The following is a 21,282-nucleotide window of genomic DNA, read 5'->3' on the forward strand; positions in this document are numbered from 1 at the left end:
ATTTTCGTCCGCTCACTCATTTTCTTTGTCACATTGGGTCAAATCAGCCCGATTAAGGACGGTGCCTACTAATAAAGAAGTATTTTTGTGTGGTTTTTGGCTATGCGGGTAAAGCAGATCTTATAAAGGGGTACTGAAATCCAAAAAGAAAATTGGGGATAGCCACACATTTTTTAGGGACAATTAAGCAACAATTGTTCTAAAAAGCAGTAAAATACAAGGCAATGTATGGCGTTTTTTCGAAATTAAAGCTTTTTTAGCTCTGAAAAATGCATGGTTACCCCAAAATTGCTTTTTGAATACCAAGGGCACTTGCTAAGTTCTGCTTTCTCTGCATGGTTTTAAACCGCGCAGAAATATCCCTGTATAATATAAGTAGGCACCACCCATAGGAAACCCGAGTATCTCAAGATGCGCAGAACGTATGCGCAGTAACAAACCGTCCTTTAAATTGGCCTTTACTTAATTTACGAACATCGCTCTGCCTGTTCTCCGCGGGAGGCTCATCGTATTAGAAACGCCACTTTCGTAGACGCGTCAACGATACACAAATGATTGTTTGGTAAAAGTCAAGGATATTCTCATATGGTAACCTAAAAAAGTAGCCTGCTGGATTAACTATGGATTAACATTGTAAAATCATGCTCTCAGTAGCATCCAATGGTTTATTTCCAATGGTTTATTTTCAAAATGTCAACTCCAAATTTGGTAACACCGGAAAAATAATTCCTTTCGTTTTCGAAGGGGGATTTCCGCTGAAGTACAGTATGTCGTTAAAAATGCTAAAAAAGTTCAGCTGCCACTTTCGAAAAACCAACAACAGCTAGTAAATTCGGGGAATAAAATTCTGTTTCCTAAAACTTTCTGCAACTTACATTTTCAACTAAAGCATCCGAACACCTCAATCTGTATTAACTTACTCAAATATGTCCTTAAAAGGACAAAAAACGATCTTGGAATTCACGAGACAATATTTGAAGTATTTTGTTCAAATGTTCTTTTCGGGTGTTCCATTTTTCTGCTGAAGAGGAACTTACATCACCCTCAGTTTAAGCGTATTCTTTTGGGACAATTCTAGCTATTCTAATTTCGGTTTCAGAATGACAGAATACTGTTTATTTAGTGATGTTAAAGGGGAAGTCTCATGGGGTTTTGACCTGTTTGGTTAAAAATGGTGAAATAAGACCTTCACATAGCTACAAAACAATTTTAGAACAACGAGGGGAAAGAGATCAACTCAATTCTTGAAAAAAACAAACAACCAAAAAAAACAAAAAAAACAACTCGTGCTCTGTTCTACGGCATTTTGAAAATATAAATGCGAGAACTTGAAAAACATTAGCCTAACATTTTTCAAGTTTCAATCCATTCCGACCTACTCTGTCTCTAGCCAGAGGCACTAATCGACGGTTTAATTACACTAGGGTGATAATTTATAACAAAACTAGACAATTATTTTATGTTTCTATTGACAGACAAACATTTTTGGGTTTTGAAATGACATTAAATTTGCGTGATACTTCCCCTTTTAACGTTAAGTTATTTTTGTCTTGTGACCGTCATCTGTATGCCGCTCTTACGATTCAAGGTCTAGATTATTCTACTCAAGTGTTTAGCAGGTTTTTAAAGTTTTGTTGTCCAGTTGATCATTTTAGTCTTTAAACAAATGTTCTCGAAATAGATACGCATTGAAGTTCTTCGTGACCTTGGCTTGGACCACTGTGAAAAACTTCAGTTCTAAATATAGTAGTTAGCTTTCCGTGTTTTCCGATGCTCGTTAGTTATTTGTATGATCGTGTAGGTCTATTTTGGTTTCCTTAGTTGAGTGCCGTCTAAACTCTTGAGGTTCTCGTGATTCACAGGCCCAAACATGTCTACAAATTCAGCAGATATGCAACTGCTAAAATTTGATAATCTTGTAATTAAATGAGATCAGTTTACTTAATTAAGACTGATTCACTCGCAGAAGGGCAGTTGATGTTATTGTAAGTAGAGCAAGACAACTGGATCAGAGCCTTGGTACTTATGTCATCGTAGAGCCGAATCTGCTCTTCCCTATCACAGCATAACGTTAATACACAGCATATCACTTTCCCAAAAGCACACAATTCCGTTTATTCCAAGTAAGTCAATTTTTGTTAGCTTTGAATACTAAGTTTTAAAATCTTATAATTGGCCAAGTACCATGTCTGTAATCACTGTGTAATCGGCAAAAAAACATTTAAAAATATACTTAGCGGGCCCGGTAAGTTACCAGGTTTTCGAGAAACGCTGTACCGAAGAGAATACTTCATCCTCTCTCGCCAAGAAGCCTACAGCCGTCCTATCCAGCATGTTGTAAAAGGAATTGTCCAGTTTTCACGGCGTTTATAGTAAAGGAGTTCGTGTGCCTGTTTAAATGCAGCAAGTGATGAACTTAGTTACGATAATAAACTGTCCTGAAACTGTTGCAGAAATTGTAGGAATTGTAATGACACTTGAATAAGCGAACACGACACTGAGTGATAAAAGGATTGAAAGTTAGAAACATCACAGATTAATCTTCAAACTAGTGGGCAGGAATAAACCATCCAATGAACGATGCTTACATCTGATAAATCAAAGAAAGCAGTTTTAAATGTTCTGTATAGCGCGGTTTTCAATTGACTGTCGAAAGTAATTCGCGTTTGCTTTGGTTTTGCATTACTACGGTCTGTGATTGGTTCACAAAACACGCGCCACTTTCTCAACCCGGCAACGTGAGAAGCAAAACCAAAACTAATCGTGTTTTCGCCGCACGCGTTTTCCCGCGCTTGTCGCCAGTTACATGTATTTGCTTCGAATTCTATTTGGCTTGCTGTGTTGTTTACATCTGTTCCCATTGGCCAGAGTAATTAATTTGGTTTTGGTTTTACTGACACTCAATTGAAAACCGCTCTAATAAGCTTTACAAGTTGAAATTAAATAAAAACTGATGCAAAGCATTCAAGTTAATTTAGAATATAATATTGAACATACAAAATTTTCACAAACCTGCGACCTGTTTTGTTATGAAAAAGCTTTGATGTCAAGAAATTTACAATTAAGTTCTTATCTAACCACAGGGTCAAGGGTGAACATCTCACGAAAAGGGTTTCACAGTCGTCAGTTTAAAGGTCTTGAAAGGGATACTCCATTAGTGAGTTTCTTCCAAGTTTTTCTTACAGTTACTATCAAAACCGTATTGACTGATGAGATTGTCATGTTCTCGTGGGTTTAAAGATTTTTGTTAACTGCCTGGAAAGTAGGTTTGCCTGTCGACTAATTTTATCCTTGACTTGCCCACATGCAAAAGTTTTCCCAGCGACACCACTGGTTGAATAGTAACGAACGAAAGGAAGGAAGGAAGGAAGGAATAGGAATGAATGAACGAATAAAATTACATTAGGCTAAACCATTCAGGCACTCGGCTCTTTAAAGGGGCAGTTTCACTTACTTTAGTACGTAGAATACATAGTACTTATTTGTTTCAACGGAATCGTTAAACTTTATTAGTAATGGTTGAGTTTTGTTTACACTAAACCCTACTAGTGCACAGAAAAACTGCTATCAATTATGTTTGGATGCGGATGGCTAGGATGGAACTGGATTGCAACTGGAAAAAATTGGCCAACTTTCTCAAGTTCTTCTTGTGTATTTAGAAAAGTCGCTAAAACGTGATTATACTTTGTTCTTCCTAGGAGAAAAACTTTACTATTTTCTTCCCGGTGCTGTAAGAGCAATTTCATGTTACAAACCAGGTTCTTTGTAAAACATTTTGAGAAGTTTTGACCAAAATGCAGCAAAATCGCCGCGACAGTGCCCCAGTTTAAGGATATTTTTTCAGCTGTATACGAAACACTAACAATTGTTAAAACAATTCCCTACTTTCATTAGCGTAAACTAGAGCCGGAGTAGAACTTTTCTCCCAATCTGATGTTGCAACGTGCTTCTTTGGCAAGGATATTATTCAGTACGTGCCATTGTGTAGGCTCGATGGTGCAGTGGTTAGCGAGTCCGGCTTTCTGTCGGAAAATTTGAGGGTCGGTGGTTGATGCTAGATTGATCTCTAGATTAGAACGATTAGAACTATAAGGAACGAAATCTTATTTTCCAAATTTAAACCATGCGTCACTGTTTTTTCTTTTTCGAGAAACAAACTCTCTAAAATTTACGATGTTATCCAAATGAACATTTAGATTTTTCAACGCAAACCTCCTTTGACGTGGAAATTTCAGGATATTAAAGGGGAAGTATCACGAAAATTTGCTGTCATTTCAAAACCCAAAAATGTTTGACTGTCAGCAGAAACAACGAAATAATTGTCAAGTTTGTTAACAATTATCACCCCAGTGCAATAAAAGTGTCGATTAGTGCCTCTGGCCAGAGACAGAGTAGGCCGGTTTGGATTGAAACTTGAAAAATATTAGGCTAATATTTTTCAAGTTCTCCCATTTTTGTTTCCAAAATGCGCTAGAACAGATCACGAGTTGTATCTTTCAAGAATTGAGTTGATTTCGTTCCTCTCGTCATTCTAGAATTATTTGGCAGGTGATTGAAGGTCTTATTTCATCTTTTTTAACAAAAGATATCAAAAACCCCGTTGTTAAGTCTGTTAAGCCTATGTTGTTTTTAGCTCTGAGTAATTAAAAACTAATACATGTATCTTAGTTTTTCGTTGCATCACCTGAGGCGATGTACATTAGTTTCTTGCCATATGGCATATACTTTTTATCATGTGATTCGGCCATCCTATTAACAATTAATAATAAGACTGTCGCGAAACCGATGTCATCTGTAAAATAGCGTTTACTGCATCAGTGATAATTTTGATCATGTCCTTGGGCTCTTAGAAGATCAGGAACATGGTGACACAAAAACTGTTACTTCTCTGATTATTTTTAACATTTGCATTTATCATTGGCAATATCAGCGAACGTTCAATATAACACAGCTAAATACATAAAACACATTGCAGCTGAATACTTATAAGGTCGTTACGTTTTACTTTGGCCGTTCACAGTACCTTTTTTATGAAAAGATAAAAAAATTAGCGTAGTGGTAAAGCAAGAAAGAAAATAATACAATTGCAACCAATGAAGGTACCGACAATTACTCCTGATCGAAGCGGCGAAGGCCACGACAGTCTTTTTCTGTTGTTGTTGAAGAAGAGCCAATAGAAAGGGTGCAGTAGATCAAGATTTTCTCTTTTGAAATGGATGTACAATTTTATTGTTTATAGTTCAAACAGGACTGAAATGCTGTCGGACAAGTTCAAGGTGAGTCAAATCTGAATATACACACCCACAGAAGTTGTGTTTTCGTTTGGGGAGGATTTTTGACAGTTGGTATGATTTATTGAAATTGAAATGAATAATAATACAATGACAGACAGTAATACATGCAGAAACCACATAATTATATGTACAATTCACGGACATTAAAACTCATATGAAAATAAAGAGAGAGTACAAGTACAACACAGTACGGAACAGAAACGTATGAACAGCGGTGGGTCTAAAATAACAATTTTCTAAAACTGACATAAAAACTGTCTATGATCTAGGTAAGGCCGTCGGAATGATTGGGAACCTAAGAACCCGAAATAGCTGACTTGAAAATGTAAAGGGGAAAATGGTTGAAGTTTACCTCGGATTAAGAACCTCAGTGTGAAAACTCACAGCTTACGTAAAACGAAGGAAACTGAAAAACATCAAAACAATGCAAGGAAGGAAAACAATATAACCTACAACACACAAAAAACCTGTCAGGTTCTTACACCGACGTTAATCCTACATTTAGAAAATTACTGTTTCAATGTCTCGTAATTGATTAAAAATATTATTGAGGAAATTTTGCGATTCCCGTGGCGAGAGTACAGTAGATGCATTCAACACCAAGAAGATTTCAAATACAAGGAACAATATATTTCCACAAGAGAACATGTAAATCTCTTGACTTCAGCTCATTGTTATTCAAGAGCCTGGTCACGATTAATGACACAAGAAAGAAAACCTCTCTGAAAGAAACAACGAAGGCACTGAGAGTACTTGGTAGTTGACTGAGCCGTTTCCGTTCAGTCGAGCGAAAACAATGTCCTTGAGTAACTAAACGGCGCAAGCAAGTGGGTTCAGTACTGAAGGGCTGTATTCGTGGCGCATTAGCTGCGGATATTGCGTGTAAAGCGCAAGCAGGATTAACTGAGACTGCGCTCCTTTTATCCGCTTATTGTTTAATTTTCACAAGTCTTTGTTGTGCTGTTTTTGGAGTTAGCTCTTTGGCGAGACATTTAATTGGAAGTTGCTCTTCGAAATCTACATTTTGACATTGTTGTCCCGCCCATAAGCTCAAATAAAGCAGCAACTAATCCCGAAAACGTCTTAGACCTGCAATGAAAGGGATTAAGTTAAATCTATCTCTAGGGAAAGGTCACTTCGAATTACTGCATTCGAAGGAAAAGCGGAATAAATTTCAGCGAACGAAGTAAAGATTAAATGTGACTGTTTATGCAAGGGGGATAATGGAAAGAAACAATGCATGAAGACTCCGAGAATAAAAAATGGAATTCAGATTCTTGTAATTCGATCCACTCCTATAAAAAAGAAGAGAAAAAAAAAAAGCGGCTGTAGTGAGTGTCAATGGTTGCGTGCCAAATTATGAATGCGAGCTGTCGTAAATCGATTTCTGAGAAAACTAAACTTCCTGACCTAAGGCATAAACACGTTAGAACGGCTTCCGATAAGAGTCACGTTTCCCCTCTTAAATCGTTTTTGATTGTTCAAAAATGCAAAATTGATAAACACAAGTATACATATATTCACGGCCACGTTTCCTGTAGAAGTATTTTGTTTCCATGACCCGGGGCCGATATATTTTGACAAATTTCTCGTGCCAAGCATAATTGACATCCTATCAATCTTGTGAAACGAGATGTACTGAGAAGCCCCAACAGAAAGCCGATTTGAGTTTCTTTTAAACAAATTATCAAATTAGCTTTCAACCTCAAGTAAATTGACCACTGATTTAAATAAAGCTAATTTTAAAATGGGAAAATTTGATGGAAAATCACACTTCGCGGAAACCCCTTTTATAAATCACGTGATGTTTTTCTTACGTTTGATTGGTGGTTACTCCCTTGAAAAAAAAATTGAAGAAAGCTGAGCAAAACAAAAACATCTTCAATTTCATCAGACAGTATCGATCAAAAGCATGAGTGGGGAAAGGTTTGGCTCCTCTGTGTTAACCGAGATATCTACTACCCAGACGCTCTAGTTCTCTCGCAACGAAAGGACCAGTCTCATCGAGATATTGCAGCTATTTGACTTTTTGCGTTTTTTTTTCAGTCCTTGAACAGACTCAGCCAAATTACAACCGTGCGGATTGTCAGATCGCCAAGCCTATGAAAGAAATCGTGGGGCGTTTAGTGCGGCTAAACTTGTACTTAATCTCCGAAGTTTGGCCGTTTTCGTGGATGGTAGCTTTCTACGGCACCAATTACTCGATTGTCGCCATTGGAATGTTCTACGTTATTGATTTTCGGCGTTTGTTTTAATGCTTCGCGTCGCCACCCTCCATTTTGGGCCATCAACATTCATCGACGCAGCATTTATAGAATCTCGTCAACTGAAACTGATAGGAAGTGGGTATTTTTGGAATATCGAATACAGCGTTGTTCAAAGGTATGGTTATGCTTCAAGGGGCCCTGATTGACGTAAACAGGCATTTTCACACCAAACTGAGAAAGTCGCTTTTCTTGCCAGTTCGTCCGCCATATTAGGCCAATCAACATTTATTGAAACGAAACGCAGCTGAACTAGAGAGACGTCGCCTAAACAAGGCCTAAACATAACAGTCTAGCCAGCTGTTTGGAGTTTGGAAGTTTCCTGTGGTAAATTCATCGTTTTAATTATCTGTATTTAGCATCGCTTTACAGAAAATTACTGCGCTAATAATTGCTAATTCCCCTGAGGGCGGGATTTTCAAACAGTCATGAATGAAATTGATTATGACCAAGAGCATCCGCGTGAGCTAATCAAGTGCGTGGTGATCGGGGACACAGGTGTGGGTAAAACGCGGCTGATCTGCGCAGAAGCTCTTGGAGTAGGCATTCCAGCACCGCAGGTCACTCAAAAACAACATGTTCACTTCCCCACAGTATTTGCAATTGATCAGTATCATGTGTCGCAAGAAATACGGGAGCGAGCAAACTTTAAAGTTGATGGGGTAGATGTGGCATTGAGGCTTTGGGACACATTTGGAGATCATGAGTTCAACCGTAAGTTTGCATATCAACATGCACATGTTGTTGTGCTCTGTTTTGCAATCAACTGCCCCAATACGTTCAAGAATGTCAATGCTGTGTGGTACAGTGAAATCAGGAAGTGTTGTCCAAGGACACCTATTGTACTGGTGGGAACTCAGTCTGACTGGCGATTGCATGGCAAAGAGGCTACTGTTGTAAATACCAGCAGAAGCTTGTCAAAGCGAATGCGAGAGTGCTCCCTTGTGACACCTGATATGGGACGCCAGGTAGCGAAAGAGATTGGTGCAAGTTATTATGAGACAAGTGTTGTATCCATGTGGGGTATAAACCATGTGTTTGAAAATGCAGTACGTACAGCGTTAATCACCAGACGACAAACCAGGTTTTGGTCATCGCACCTTAAAGGTGTCCTGAAGCCCCAACTTCAGCCCCCCTATCTACCAGAGAAGCCAGATGCCCCAGGTGTCAGTGTGGAATCTCCCTTATACAAGGAGAACTTGAAGGGGCTTCTGCATGGTGGAATGTGTGCTGATGTGGAGTTTCTAGTACAGGGGCAGATTATCAAGGCCCACAGGGCAGTTCTTTGTGCCACAGCAGCAACATTTGCTGAGCTCTTTTCTGCAAAGGAACTGCAAATGAACAGTGGTTTCAGAACACCAAGAAAGCTGGTGTTACAAGATGCTCTTGTGTTTGGAAAGCCAGGAAGTCTGCCTAGGGGTTTTGTCGCCATCAATTCCTACAGCAGCAACTGTGTTGGTGAAGAACGCAGCTCCAGTGTCCAAGTTACTGTCGACAATTTCCTTTCATACAGAACATTCATGTACATTCTTGAATTTCTGTATAGTGGTAATATCCCTCTTGAGGCTTGCAATGAAGAGCTTGAAGAAGCAGCCAGAAATCTCCAACTTGGCTATCTTGCTGAGTATGCCGCTAATGTGATGAACAACATGGAGTACATGAACACCGATGTCCATTCCAATATGGTGCGAGAAATGGTTTCTTGCACTAAGAAGCTCCTCAACTCACAGATGTTCTCAGATATTGTGTTTCACATTGAAGACAGGGTTGTTGTTGCACACAAGGCATTCCTGGTGGCCCAGTGTGAAATGATGGCAGCCATGTTCATGACAGGACACTTTAAAGAAAGTGGAGGTCAAGTGGTAAGAAAAGAACATTGTGCAGTCCCAGAAAAAATCCATACCCACCCCATGGAAGGTCATTAGAAATTCCAAGGAGGAGGGGGTCTTAAAAGCTAAAATTTTAGAAGCAAAGCATGAAGTTAAACTGGAATTTCGTGAGGGGGAGGAGGAGGGGGGCAAAACAAAAACCTTCTATTTTGGGAGTATGGATATTTACTGGAACTGCACATTTTTTATTTCTTTCAAAATTGTCCTAAATGCCCAAAAAGGGGAAACACCAAGGGAAAGGAGATTGTGCTTCAGCCTGACAATCACCCTGCTAATAGACCATCTCATCATTGCAACCGCTAATTTTTTGCCCCAGTCAAATGCTTGTGCTGCCATTACCTTATCCAAAGAAAAAAACCTAGCCCAATAGGCTATTGACTACTCTGATTAAACTTGGGAACATCGCAGGGTTGGTGGTTCAAGGCTAGATTGACCTCTATATTCATTGTGTTGTTTCCTTGCTTCACATCGTCTCTCATCATCCAGGGCCCAGTTGTTCAAAGCTCGATTAAGTTAACCCTTGGTTAATGTGAACTTTGATTCAAGTATATTTACTAATCCGTAAGGATTCATCCAAAAGATTTTTGTTCCTCAGTTTTGCCTTATACCTTTCTTTACCATTAGCTACACTGTAAAAATGAACCTTTAAAATCATTTGTAATGAGTGAGATGAAAACCTCGGTTAACTTTTAATTGTGGATTAGTGTTAATCGGCTTTCGAACAACCCGACCCAGGTGTATAAATAGCCTTTCCACCACCCTTAACCTTAGCAGAAACACAGATAGCTACTCGAAGGATGAAAGCCTTAATGTTGATCAGTATCCAATTTCTTCATGCAACATCACTACATGATCAACCATTCTTCCAACCAGTGCATTTTGCACCATAAGAAATAATTATGTGGAGAATAGACAGGAGATTTTCTTGTTGATCCTGGAACATTTTTGAAAGGGTTAAGCCCAGCCCATATCAACATGAAAATTCTTTGTCTTCCATGGATCATTATAGTTTAAGTACTAGTTAGTTGAAGACTTAGTCAAGACAATTTGCAGCCTATGTAACAAGTGGTCCCTACATGTATGCTATTAACTTGACCCTATCAAAGTTTGCTTGGATGAGAATGAAAAATGCAAGCCGGTGGGGGGGGGGGGGGGGGGGGAATGGGTGAGGAGTGGGAGGGATGCCTCCCCACAAACCCAACAACTGTAAATTAAAGAAGGTTCACTTTAAAGGGGTTGGGAGCTTTTGTAGCCAATTGATTTTTGCACCTTAGTCATATTTTTTTGCACAAGAATTGGAATCAAAGTGTCTTTGATGTCATTATCCAAATTGGCAAGGAACTCTGTCTTTGCCCTTGCTCATTAGATGTGCCTGCTGAAAACACAGATGAACAATAAAATAAAAAAGTCTCGTTGTTCAAAGGTCATTAGAGACTGAAATTTGTGTCCCATGGCCAAGATTTGCACTTAACTCAATTCCCCATAATTTTCTACAGGGAATGCCATGAGATTTTTTCAATGTGATATCCAAACAGGCAAGAACAAGAGGTTGTTTTGGTATAGTCCAATGTAACGGTTTGTGGGTATTTTCTTTCCTCCCTTCACCCTATGTCTTGATTTTTTTGCTCTTGTTTTAATTTGTGGGCAGAAAAACTTACAGAAACAGTTGTTATATAGGCTACTTTGTCTGTGATGATCATTCCTTTTTTTTTTTTGAAGAACTGTGCTTTTGTCACAAGGGGAAATTAGATGCCGATCACTGTTTGGGTTTAGAGGACAAATACGGTCTATGCTTCACATTTTTGTCCAGGTCAAAAAGATATGGAAATTGTAAGACTTGAAAAAATAAGGTCAAGAGCCATTATCTCTTCTAAGGTGCAGGTTTTAATCCTTGTAGGTGGAATTCAAAGACACCAACTTTGATGCATTTTTGAAAGTTCTTGAATATCTGTACACTGGCCAGTGTCCCTGCTTAACTTTGGATGACACTCTTGCTGTGATGGCCTTGGCAAACTTCTTTTGTTTGTCGAGACTGGTTGCTCTTTGTGAACAGGTCATTGTCAAAGAACTTCAGGTTGCTATGGCAACAAATGAAATGGCTGTTGCCGAGGATATTATTGGTAAGTGTCCTGCGTGTGCTATTTGTAAACAGTGTCTCATATGAAAATATGTACCTGTAAATAGTGATATCATAATTTTTTGTAATGTTAATTATTGTTTTTTTTTTACATGTACACTTTTTTTATTGCGTTCGACATAGAAAGAACGCACTCCTAATTGCGTTTGGAGCCATAATTATATGGGACAATTCACAAGTGAATTAATGGATCTTGGGATGCGTATCTGGCATCCCCTGCATGCCCTAATCTTTGATCATTACTAGTTTTGGTAATGGGATTGTTACAGGGTTGACCTCCTGTTTTCTTTTCAAGATGTACGTTTGTTTTCTTTTCCAACAATTGAATAAACTAGTATGTTATGTTATGTTAGTATGTTATTTTAATTGTCTTGAATGGCATGGACATTTCTGTTTTATTTAGTGTCATTTGCCTAAACAGAAGAACCATCATGTACTTCAAGCAACAGCTCAAGAATGTTTAGCTGTCTTTTTGTAAGTTATTAATTTTAAGTAATAATGGTACATTGGTTTGGTAGGGTACTTGCTGGAGGCTCAGATTCATAATGCTTCTCAACTGGAAGCATGGTGCACACACTTCATTGCAACGCACTACAATGCCATCTGCCGTCAGTGCCCTAAACTTATCAAGAACCTTGACTCAACCACTCTCAAGTCCATAGAAAAGAAACGCTGGCCACCAGCCTGGTACATACTGGAAGCTGATTGGTATGAGAAGGCCATGCAAGAAATGGATAATGAGAAAGCCGCAGAGAAACTACGTAAGGCACACAAACATATCAGGCATAAGCGAAAGTGCAGCTGCTTGTGAGTGCCCACATGAAACGAGGGAATATCATTACTTTTTACACAGCAAAGCAGAACACTATGATAATGTAAGAACTTTAGTTTAACTAATTTGTTCAAGGCTGTAATGCCTCACAGGAGCCCAGTAACCTGGGATGCCCAAGAAAGTGCTTTGGGTGCTAATTTTTTTGCAGCAGCATCTAACACTTTACATGTTGGGCTCCTAACTTCTTGTCTTTTGGCCTTGCGGGCTCCTTGAAATTTTTCTCAGGTAGCAACCTTGTTGTTGCATTACATAGTGACTTGAATGTTCTAATAATAAAGCAATAAAATAAAATAAAGTGCGGCAAATTTTCTAAATATTCAAATGCACTTTTCATTATGAATAGCCAAATTTAACAATAAACAGGTAACAAAATTAAAATGAGTTACGCTAAAAAAATAGTCATTAAAATTAATAATTTCCTATTTTAATGAGTTCAATTTAAAAATGTCAACAGAACTTGATTATTTATCATGAACAGCTAAACATACTGTAACAATAAAATGGTCACAAAATTAACATGAGATACCCTAAAAAATTAGTAAAACTAATTCTTATTTTAAAAAGTTTTCACTTTCAATTTAAAAATGTCAACGTAACTTGAATTGCACAGTTGCTCAATTCCCAAGAACAGAACTTGAATAATTTGCACAGTTGCTCATTTCCCAGGATAGATAGATGTGCCTTTATTTATGTTCCCTTGCCCATTGTTCAACTGAATTGATCCAAAATCAACTTGTGTATTACCTCAAGCACAGCTACATGTGGACATACCTTGCTGTATGCTAACAGTAATAATAATAATAATAATAATAATAATAATAATAATAATAATCATAATCATAATCATAATCATAATCATAATCATAATCATAATCATAATCATAATCATAATAATAATAATAATAATAATAATAATAATAATAATAATAATAATAATAATGATGATGACTTTATTAATGTGTCAAGCAACAAATTATCTAGCAGAGGGGATTCCCACTGCTAATAGGGGACACCTCACTTTCTAAAGTACAGTCTAAAATACAAAACGAATTAATCATTAATAATAACTCTATTCATAATTATCAAAATTCTAAAATCTTGTAATTAAAACCGTAATAAGGAATTGCAAAGGTAGTAGTTACTACATCCATCTAAGATGTTGCTTAGATCAAGACTGCGTATCCGGGTCTTAAACTCAGCCGATATGTCTTTGCTTGGTATCTTGCTCCAGTCAGTCTTGGACCTAGGTATTGAATTGAGTGTTTCTGGTGTGTAACTGTGTTAAAATTAGGTTGATAAAAATCTTTCTGCTGCAAAGTTGTAAGTGTGGCTGTAAGTCAGAAACATGTCACAAATAGTCCGCTGATGCAAATTATGTTTAACCTTTTACATTAGAATACATACATGAATGTCCTGTAGTCTCCTATAATATAACGATGGTAGCTTTGCTTTCATTAACAGCTGTTGGTAGCTAGACTGCTTGTCTTTAAAATAAATACAGCGTGCAGTCCACGCTCCTCTACTCTCTCTAGCCTATGGGTGTCAGAGGCTCTACAAAAATGCCACACTAAGTGGCAATATGGTATTAAGTGAGGAAGAATAGCTGCCTTAAAGAGATGTAGTTTGGCCTCAGTTGGTATGAGATTCCTCAGCCTCATTATCACACCTATTCTCTGGCTAGCTTTCTTACAAACATTACTAATATGCAAATTGATTATATCTTTGCACTAGAAAACCCATTTTAAAGAACATTTTGTCCAGTATTTTTGTTTCTGTTTGTTAATTAAAAGCAATATTTAGGTCATTCCCAAAACAGAGTGGGATGAGTTTTGTTTTTACGGTAAATAGTGTCAGTTCCTGGGCTATGTGTCGTAAGTTGTTAGGTTGTTGTTGCCCAAGAATGTTTTCCTTTGGTACTCTGGTTTTCTCCTCTCCACAAAAACAAATATTTCCAAATTCCAATTTGAATTGGCTGCAGTTTTGTCAGTTATTGGATATTTGTTAATTGAGGACCTGGGGGCACAAATGGCCTATGACGAATATTAGGATGATTTTTGGTTTTTATTTAAAAGATGACCGAACTCCAGGGAGGAAACGGGCCTAATTTTCTCAATAAAATGTCATAGGCCACATACCAACAGGGAAACAGGAAAAAAAACCTAAAATTCAACATTTGAGTTTTTCTTTTGTTTCCTCAAAGGATTACCCTTGTCTCAGCACTATACAATATGCACTATGTCTATACACTTTGCCCATTATTTTCCCAGAAATCATTGGGTTATATCTTTGATAAAAAACAAATGTCCACCATAACTTTGACAAAGGCCCTTTAGGCCTGCAGCCCTTCAATTGTCACCCTTGTTAAAGAGAGTCCATTTATCTTACTTTGCTGAAGCTGCAGCCAGTTACCAGCTGCTTTCCTGACTCTTTGGTGACCACTGTACTTGTAATGCAGGATATACGTATAAGCTGATAGTCTGGTAGTAGGCTACCAACCGGGCCCCAGTTGTTTAAAGAGCGGATAACTTTATCCACTGGATAAGTCGCTATCCAGCGGAGCAAATGTACTCCAACCAATGCTTTTGGCAAGTTTTCCACACAAATATACCATTCTGAAATTTGACATATGCTTCTACTCTATTCACAAATTATAGGACTATCATGAAAATCTTGCACACATTCTATCTGCTGGATTGCAAACTATCCAGTGGATAAAATTATCCGCCCTTTGAACAACTGGGGCCTTGATTGTACATCTGTAATGTGGCTTATATCCAGAGGTTATTTAATCATACCACTTGTAGCTATGAGTTAATCATTACCAGCCTGTAACTCCTCAATGTCACATTTACACGATTGTTAGCCATATAATGACTATTACTGTTGTCGAAACAAACTTACGGCAGCTTTAAAAGTAAGCTTGAGTTTATTTCTTTAGACTGGTCCTGCCAGTTGTGTTGTTTCAAAGTGAAGTTGTAGTTGTGTTATTGAAAAACTGGTAGTTGCTAATACATAAAACACAGTCACTTTGTCTTCCCTACTTTGCTTTTAAGACGTATTGATTCTATAGTTGTATGACTTAGTATGGACAGGTCATTTTTACAGATCACATTCCACAGGTCACAAGTACAGGTCACTGTAGTAAGAGGGTTAGGGTTGAGGGTTGTTATCCTTAAACAGTTGTAAGTCTGGCCCACCTAGATTAGCTCTTGCTACCTGCGGGCCAGTCTCTCTTTTCTGCTAAATTTTTGAATTTTTGAATGAACTTGAAAACTTGAATTAGCTTTTTAGTATGGAGTTTATGTCAAGGAGACCCTGTTTAGCGTGTTTATATACAGCTATCACAGTGACCTGTAGTTGTGACCTGGGACCTGTAAAAGAAACCTGCCATCTTAGTACAGATACCCTTACAATATTATTATTATTATCGACATTTCATGTGGCATAAAAGAACGGTTTCATTGGTGGAAAGAAACTTGCTAATAATCTGAAGTTTGTTGTGATTTTAGGTGATATTTGTACTTCAGTGTCTGCATCTCTTTGTCTCAAAAGACACTGGTGCAGCACCATGAGAGTAATTATTTTCTTGAACATTTCTTTAAGTGAATATGTCAATGAATTGAATCTGTGCAGTAGCTACATTATTATTATCACTGTTAGTATTGTTATCATAGTCTCTTTTCAAGTGAATAACAACGCAAACAATAATTATAGTATACTTTTTACAAACAAAAAAGGAATGTTGGGTGATTGGATCACAGAAAATTTAATTTCAGATTCTATGTCAAATATCGTTAGTTTGTATTTTGTATTATGTCCAAACTGTGATTTGAAACAGTCGAAGATTAATTTTGTATAGTTCAACATAGTGAGTATAACTTACATAAAGATATAACCAGAGGAATTTATATGATATAGTAATTATTATATTATTACATGTATACAGTATTTGTTAAACAGTGTATACTCCTTCCTTCAACTTTTAAATGCTGTTTATACATAGAAATAGTAAATAAATTGCATAGAAGAAATCATTGCTGGTACTCAATGCTACTAACAGTAGAAATTTCATACTTATTCATGTTCTTGTTCAAAATATTTTCTCATGAAACTTTGCTTTTATATTTTTTAAGTGGTTAGAAATAATTATTGCAAGAGCACACATGCATTAATTTCAATATTACATATGCAACTTGGTAATTGAAGCAATGTTGGCTAAGTGTAAAACGTAGTGTTTTGTTAGGCAAGTTTTGAGTTTAGTGTTCAAAGCACTGCATCCCAAAGGAGGGGGTTTGGGGTCCAATGGAACCTTAGAGTCTCACAGTTTTTACCTTAGAGTTTGGGATTCGTGAAGCCCACCTCAATAAAGATGTACTTAAGTATTCTTAAGTATTCTTAACAATAGTCTATTGTTGGATTAACAACAGGCTATTGTCAAGGAACTATACTTAGGATACATCTTAACTAATAAGGGCTTCATCAATTTGGCCCCTAGAGCTGAAAGCCACTTTCCTACTTGGAGACCAGGAAAAAATAATGCTGATTGTGGGTGACGGAAATGTGGAGTAAACCCAAGTTAACCTTAACCTCTTTAGTTGCCCGGAAGTAATTTTACTTCCTTTGTTTTGGTTTACTACACTGTCCTACCACTTGACTCCATGAATATCAAGAGCCCTAGGGCTCATTTCTCAACATTCCAATAACTTTCCGAGTGCAATTAGTTTTTTTTTTCAAAAGAGAAAATTCGGATATAGTAGTTGCTTGTTGGCGAGTACGTTCATGATAGAAGTGATATTGTATCATGATGATGTGAAACTTATTTGTAAGTGCCTCGTAAATTCCGTGAAAAATTGCAAAGCATGTGCTAAATTAAAAACTGTGAATGGGAAAACAATCAAAATAATATATAACACACACAAAAAAAAAAAACAGATGTCATTAACTTTTAAGGAGAATTGTCCAAGATATTGCCCTGTTTTGGTCAATATGAATGTGAAAAGAGTGAACCATTTTATAATCAAGTACACATTAGGCTGAGGTTAGAATTCTGATTTCTTTTACTAGCGACAAAACGTTTTGGGGAATAAATAAAGTAGTCAGACTATTTTATTTGAGCAGTGTAACCAGAGCCACAATATTTTTGTGCCTGGTGTGTCTAAATGTTGTCAGTTTTTATAACCATGTAGATTTTTAAAAATATATAGCTGTATACAATATTATCCTTATCTATATTATATAATATTATCCTTGTTGACATTTATAGTTTCAGAATCTACGTAGTTACTTGCTACATATACATGAAAGTCCAATAAAAGTTTGATTACACAAACTTTGTTTAATTTGTGTCATTGGTCGAGACAGTTAAAACATAAAAATGTTCAACAGGTGTGAAATAGTTAAACTCCAAAATATGGTTTGAAACCATGATTGTAATTTTGCTCATTCTTTCCAATGGCCAGCTGAGGGTTTTGAAGGGTCATGTATTAGCACAGGGAAACAAAATGGGAAGCTTTAAGCAGAGCTCTTGGGAGTGCATTAATTTTGAATCTCTCCTTTTTGGTCATCTACCCTGCAACGCTAAAGGCCTGGTTGCACAGCACTGTATTGCGGAATCATGCAGATTGAGAGGGATAACAAAGCAAATATTTTATTGCAGAAAAGCTGGCCAGAGACAATCTTTATTTTGCCATTTTTCTCCCCAATGCACAAAATTATGTAAACCGCAGGATATCTGTTGACTACGGACGATGAACATTGAGTGCACCATGACCATACTTGGGCAGTGTTACAATGTGTTGAATAAAAAGGTGGCATGGATCGCATGCAACACTGCACAGTGTGTCCCCTACACGGTTCAACCATATGTTGCTTTCTTATTGCGGCAGGTCTATTCCGGGGGTGAGGGGTGGGGGGTGAGGGGTGGGGGGTGAGGGGTGAGGGGTAGGGGGTGAGGGGTGAGGGGTGAGGGGTGAGGGGTGGGGGGTGAGGGGTGAGGGGTGAGGGGTGAGCCAATTGTTCGAAACGAATTCTAGTCTGAAATGTCAGCCGTCTCTTCTCCCTAACCCACAGGGGGTTATGCCGGGAGGAGACAGCTGACATTTCAGACTATAACAATTCAAGATTCAAGACTGTAGTTTCTTTCTCCTATTTTACTGAGATCTGAGACGCATCTAATACCCGGCATTCACTAATGGAGTGTATTGTAACGTGGTACATGTGACACTGATAAGTTTCCTGAGAACTATAATTTTTACATTGTTGCTAATTTATTTGAATTTAATCAGTGATTTAATTCACACACTATCTTAGGTGCTAAAACAAAATGGGTTCCATAGCAGCCCAGAAACCCCTTTCCCTTTGTCATACTGTCTCCATATGTGACCCTCCACGCGAAAAGAGGGCTTATGGATTTCACTCCAAATAGTGAATTTTTTTCACGGTCACGGCGCGTGTATTTGAAACTTCACACTGTGAGGTGGAAATTTCACGCAGTGTTCACGCTATTCCGAAACGTTTTCACTCTGGGAGTGAATCTGAAGACTGGGAAATAAATCCACGCCGCCCGGTCACGCCGTGAAAGTAAAATTATAAAGGAGTGAAATATTTCACGCCGTGAAATGTAAACCTCGCCGTGAAACTTTTCAATGGCGTCAGAGTGAAAAATAATGAAAATAATTTACTAGGATCCGGTTACGTATCGCGGCGAGTTTAATAAACAAAATGCCCCAGTAAACATACTTCTGAAGTATTATAAAGCTTAATCCATTATTTACGCCAAAATTTCACAAATAAAACACAATATCCTTAATAATAGTGTTTTGCTTTTGTTCAGCCAGGTCAACTTTCAACTCAACTTAAGAACGTGTTTTGTGATCATTTGCATGAAATCAACATCTTGTGATAATGTTGTCAACAGCCTGTCAAAGTTCATTATTCCATTGGTTAGTTTATCGGTAGCCTGAAAAATGAGGCGCCTCTTATCGCGCTTTAGTATGAATTGAGACGCGGTTGTTGGCAGACGTAGTATCTCAGAACTATAAACCTGTGATCAGGATCTCAGTCTTAGTATTTTAAAAACCATTCCTGCAAAAATTTAGCGAGCGACCGCGTAAAAATAAATAAGAGCACTGCTAAAATTGGGCCTTATCACAGGTTTAATGGGGAAACCGACTGAACTTCTGTCAAGGGACATTTAAACTCACCCCAGTTAAACTCACCCCCCACCCCCACCCCTCACCCCTCACCCCCCACCCCTCACCCCCGGAATAGACCTGCCGTTCTTATTGCATGCAGTGTTGCACTGTTTTTCTGAGTTTAAAGGTTTACAAAGAATGTCACTCTTGTAGGATAAACAGCACACTTGTCCCATCAGGGTCTTTGCATTCCAGAACACTAGTGCTGTATTCTGGGTATTTCTTGCTTACATCTTCTGCAACAAGAGAGCATTTTAGCTCCTCATAACGTCGACTATCAACTGTGAATGCAAGGGCAGTAAAGCCACTTTCGTTTGAGTTTGCAGTTTTGTACTTTCGGTCTTGGTCCGGCCAGTGCTGCAACTCTAGAGTGGTGTAAGGTCTTCTCCACAGCCACTCCCGGATTTCCACTGCATTAATATCATCAGAAGGTGCATTTTCATCTGTACAGGCTAAGAAGTACAGGTTAAACATGCTAGGTATACTTTGTCGCGAGAGGAGCTTCATACCTAAGGCAGACTCGTAAAAAATCAGGCTTTTTTCAATGTCCGAAACGCGAAGTGTGATCTGCCCTATGTGAGCTTGCTGACCAAGCGCCAGGTTCGATTGCAGAGAGTATTGTATACGCTCTGAACTGAAGTTTGATTGGAAATCGTGCTGCAGTAATTCCATGGAGTAACCGAATGGGTCGTTCAAGTGGCACAGGTACCCAATGTCGCGGAACTGTCTCGGGGCTGTTACCTCTATGCCCTGACTCACAAGCTTGGAACGAGCAGTATCTACATCAGCCAGGGATAATCCTATCTTCCAGTAAACATCACAAGGTTGGGGTGAATAACGCTTTGGGGGGTTAGGTTGCCGGACGGAAGAGCGAAACTCTACAACAGACGATTGCGGCTGATCTTGATAGCCGATCCATTGTATTAACTCCTTTTCGTTGTGCATCTCTTTCATAACGCTCATTCCCAGGTGATGACAGTACCACTCGACAAGCCCTGCAATCGCTGATGTGTCGACGTGAAGTCGTGGGAAAGCTAACTTCATCTTCAAAGCGGCCATGTCTGAAGTCCCTGGTTTGCAAGAGGACTGGAACCGAGAAGCCGTCGGATATTGCCGGCGCACTTTCGGAAGTGACGAAGAATTTCCGAACTTGTTCGTACAAAACGCGGTACCCTGTCATTTTTCCCGAATAAACATTTTTCAGTTTAGATACGCAGGAAGTAGAGTTCATAACAATTGCTAGCTCTAAACTTAAGCCTCCTTGTATCCTAAACAATAATCAAATAATTAAAATCTCGTCCCAGGCAGTAAGAGATTTCTTATAATTTGTAGAAATAAGTTCCTTCTTGCTTTCTTGCAGACAAATAAATCTTGTTGTTGAAACCATGCTGAAAAATATATTTAGATGTTTCATTGTAATTTAAGTGCTCCGCAGTTTTCGTAAACAAGGGATTGTTTTTGCATTTTTTGCCTGAGAATATGAGGTTGAAAAGGTTAAATAACTTACCATTTAATGCTTTCAAACCAAACTTTGCTGCCATTTATGTATTTTTTTTTAAACAGCCGCCTTGTTTATAGAAATAATTTCCTCGTAAGTAACCGTTGCCAAACAAGTAGCAGCCATCTTATTTCTCTTCGGCTGCTCGGAGGTGAATAGTACTTGGCTAATCGAC

At 38.2% G+C, this 21,282-nt stretch overlaps 3 protein-coding genes and 1 long non-coding RNA gene across 6 annotated transcripts in view; 1 reads left to right on the forward strand and 3 right to left on the reverse strand.

The window, feature by feature from the left end:
• LOC146472528 (polycomb group RING finger protein 3-like) overlaps positions 1-21,282 on the reverse strand; it is a 114,288-nt gene that overhangs the window by 54,650 nt on the left and 38,356 nt on the right. The gene's annotated exons all lie outside the window — the stretch shown is intronic.
• Positions 1,985-14,362, forward strand: LOC146472532 (rho-related BTB domain-containing protein 1-like). Of its 3 annotated transcripts, XM_085119267.1 has the most exons (4): positions 1,985-2,123; positions 7,341-9,420; positions 11,345-11,567; positions 12,103-14,362. In XM_085119267.1, the coding sequence occupies exons 2-4, from the start codon at positions 7,987-7,989 to the stop codon at positions 12,393-12,395; spliced, it is 1,950 nt and encodes a 649-aa protein (XP_084975393.1). In that variant the 5' UTR covers positions 1,985-2,123; positions 7,341-7,986; the 3' UTR covers positions 12,396-14,362. The 3 variants fall into 3 exon arrangements, with proteins under 3 accessions (XP_084975393.1, XP_084975394.1, XP_084975392.1); XM_085119268.1 differs by lacking the exon at positions 1,985-2,123 and having other exon boundaries at positions 7,158-9,420; positions 11,988-12,124; XM_085119266.1 differs by lacking the exon at positions 1,985-2,123 and having other exon boundaries at positions 7,160-9,420.
• Positions 14,289-18,290, reverse strand: LOC146472533 (uncharacterized). Its single transcript, XR_014866539.1, has 2 exons — positions 15,984-18,290; positions 14,289-15,552 (listed from the first exon to the last, which is right to left on the reverse strand). It is a non-coding gene; the product is annotated as an uncharacterized LOC146472533 (long non-coding RNA).
• Positions 19,700-20,833, reverse strand: LOC146472534 (uncharacterized). The gene has a single exon (XM_085119269.1). The coding sequence runs from the start codon at positions 20,666-20,668 to the stop codon at positions 19,751-19,753; it is 918 nt and encodes a 305-aa protein (XP_084975395.1). The 5' UTR covers positions 20,669-20,833; the 3' UTR covers positions 19,700-19,750.

Source organism: Pavona decussata, unplaced genomic scaffold (assembly GCF_977016875.1).
Source record: "Pavona decussata unplaced genomic scaffold, jaPavDecu1.1 SCAFFOLD_98, whole genome shotgun sequence".
NCBI classification, from domain to species: domain Eukaryota; kingdom Metazoa; phylum Cnidaria; class Anthozoa; order Scleractinia; family Agariciidae; genus Pavona; species Pavona decussata.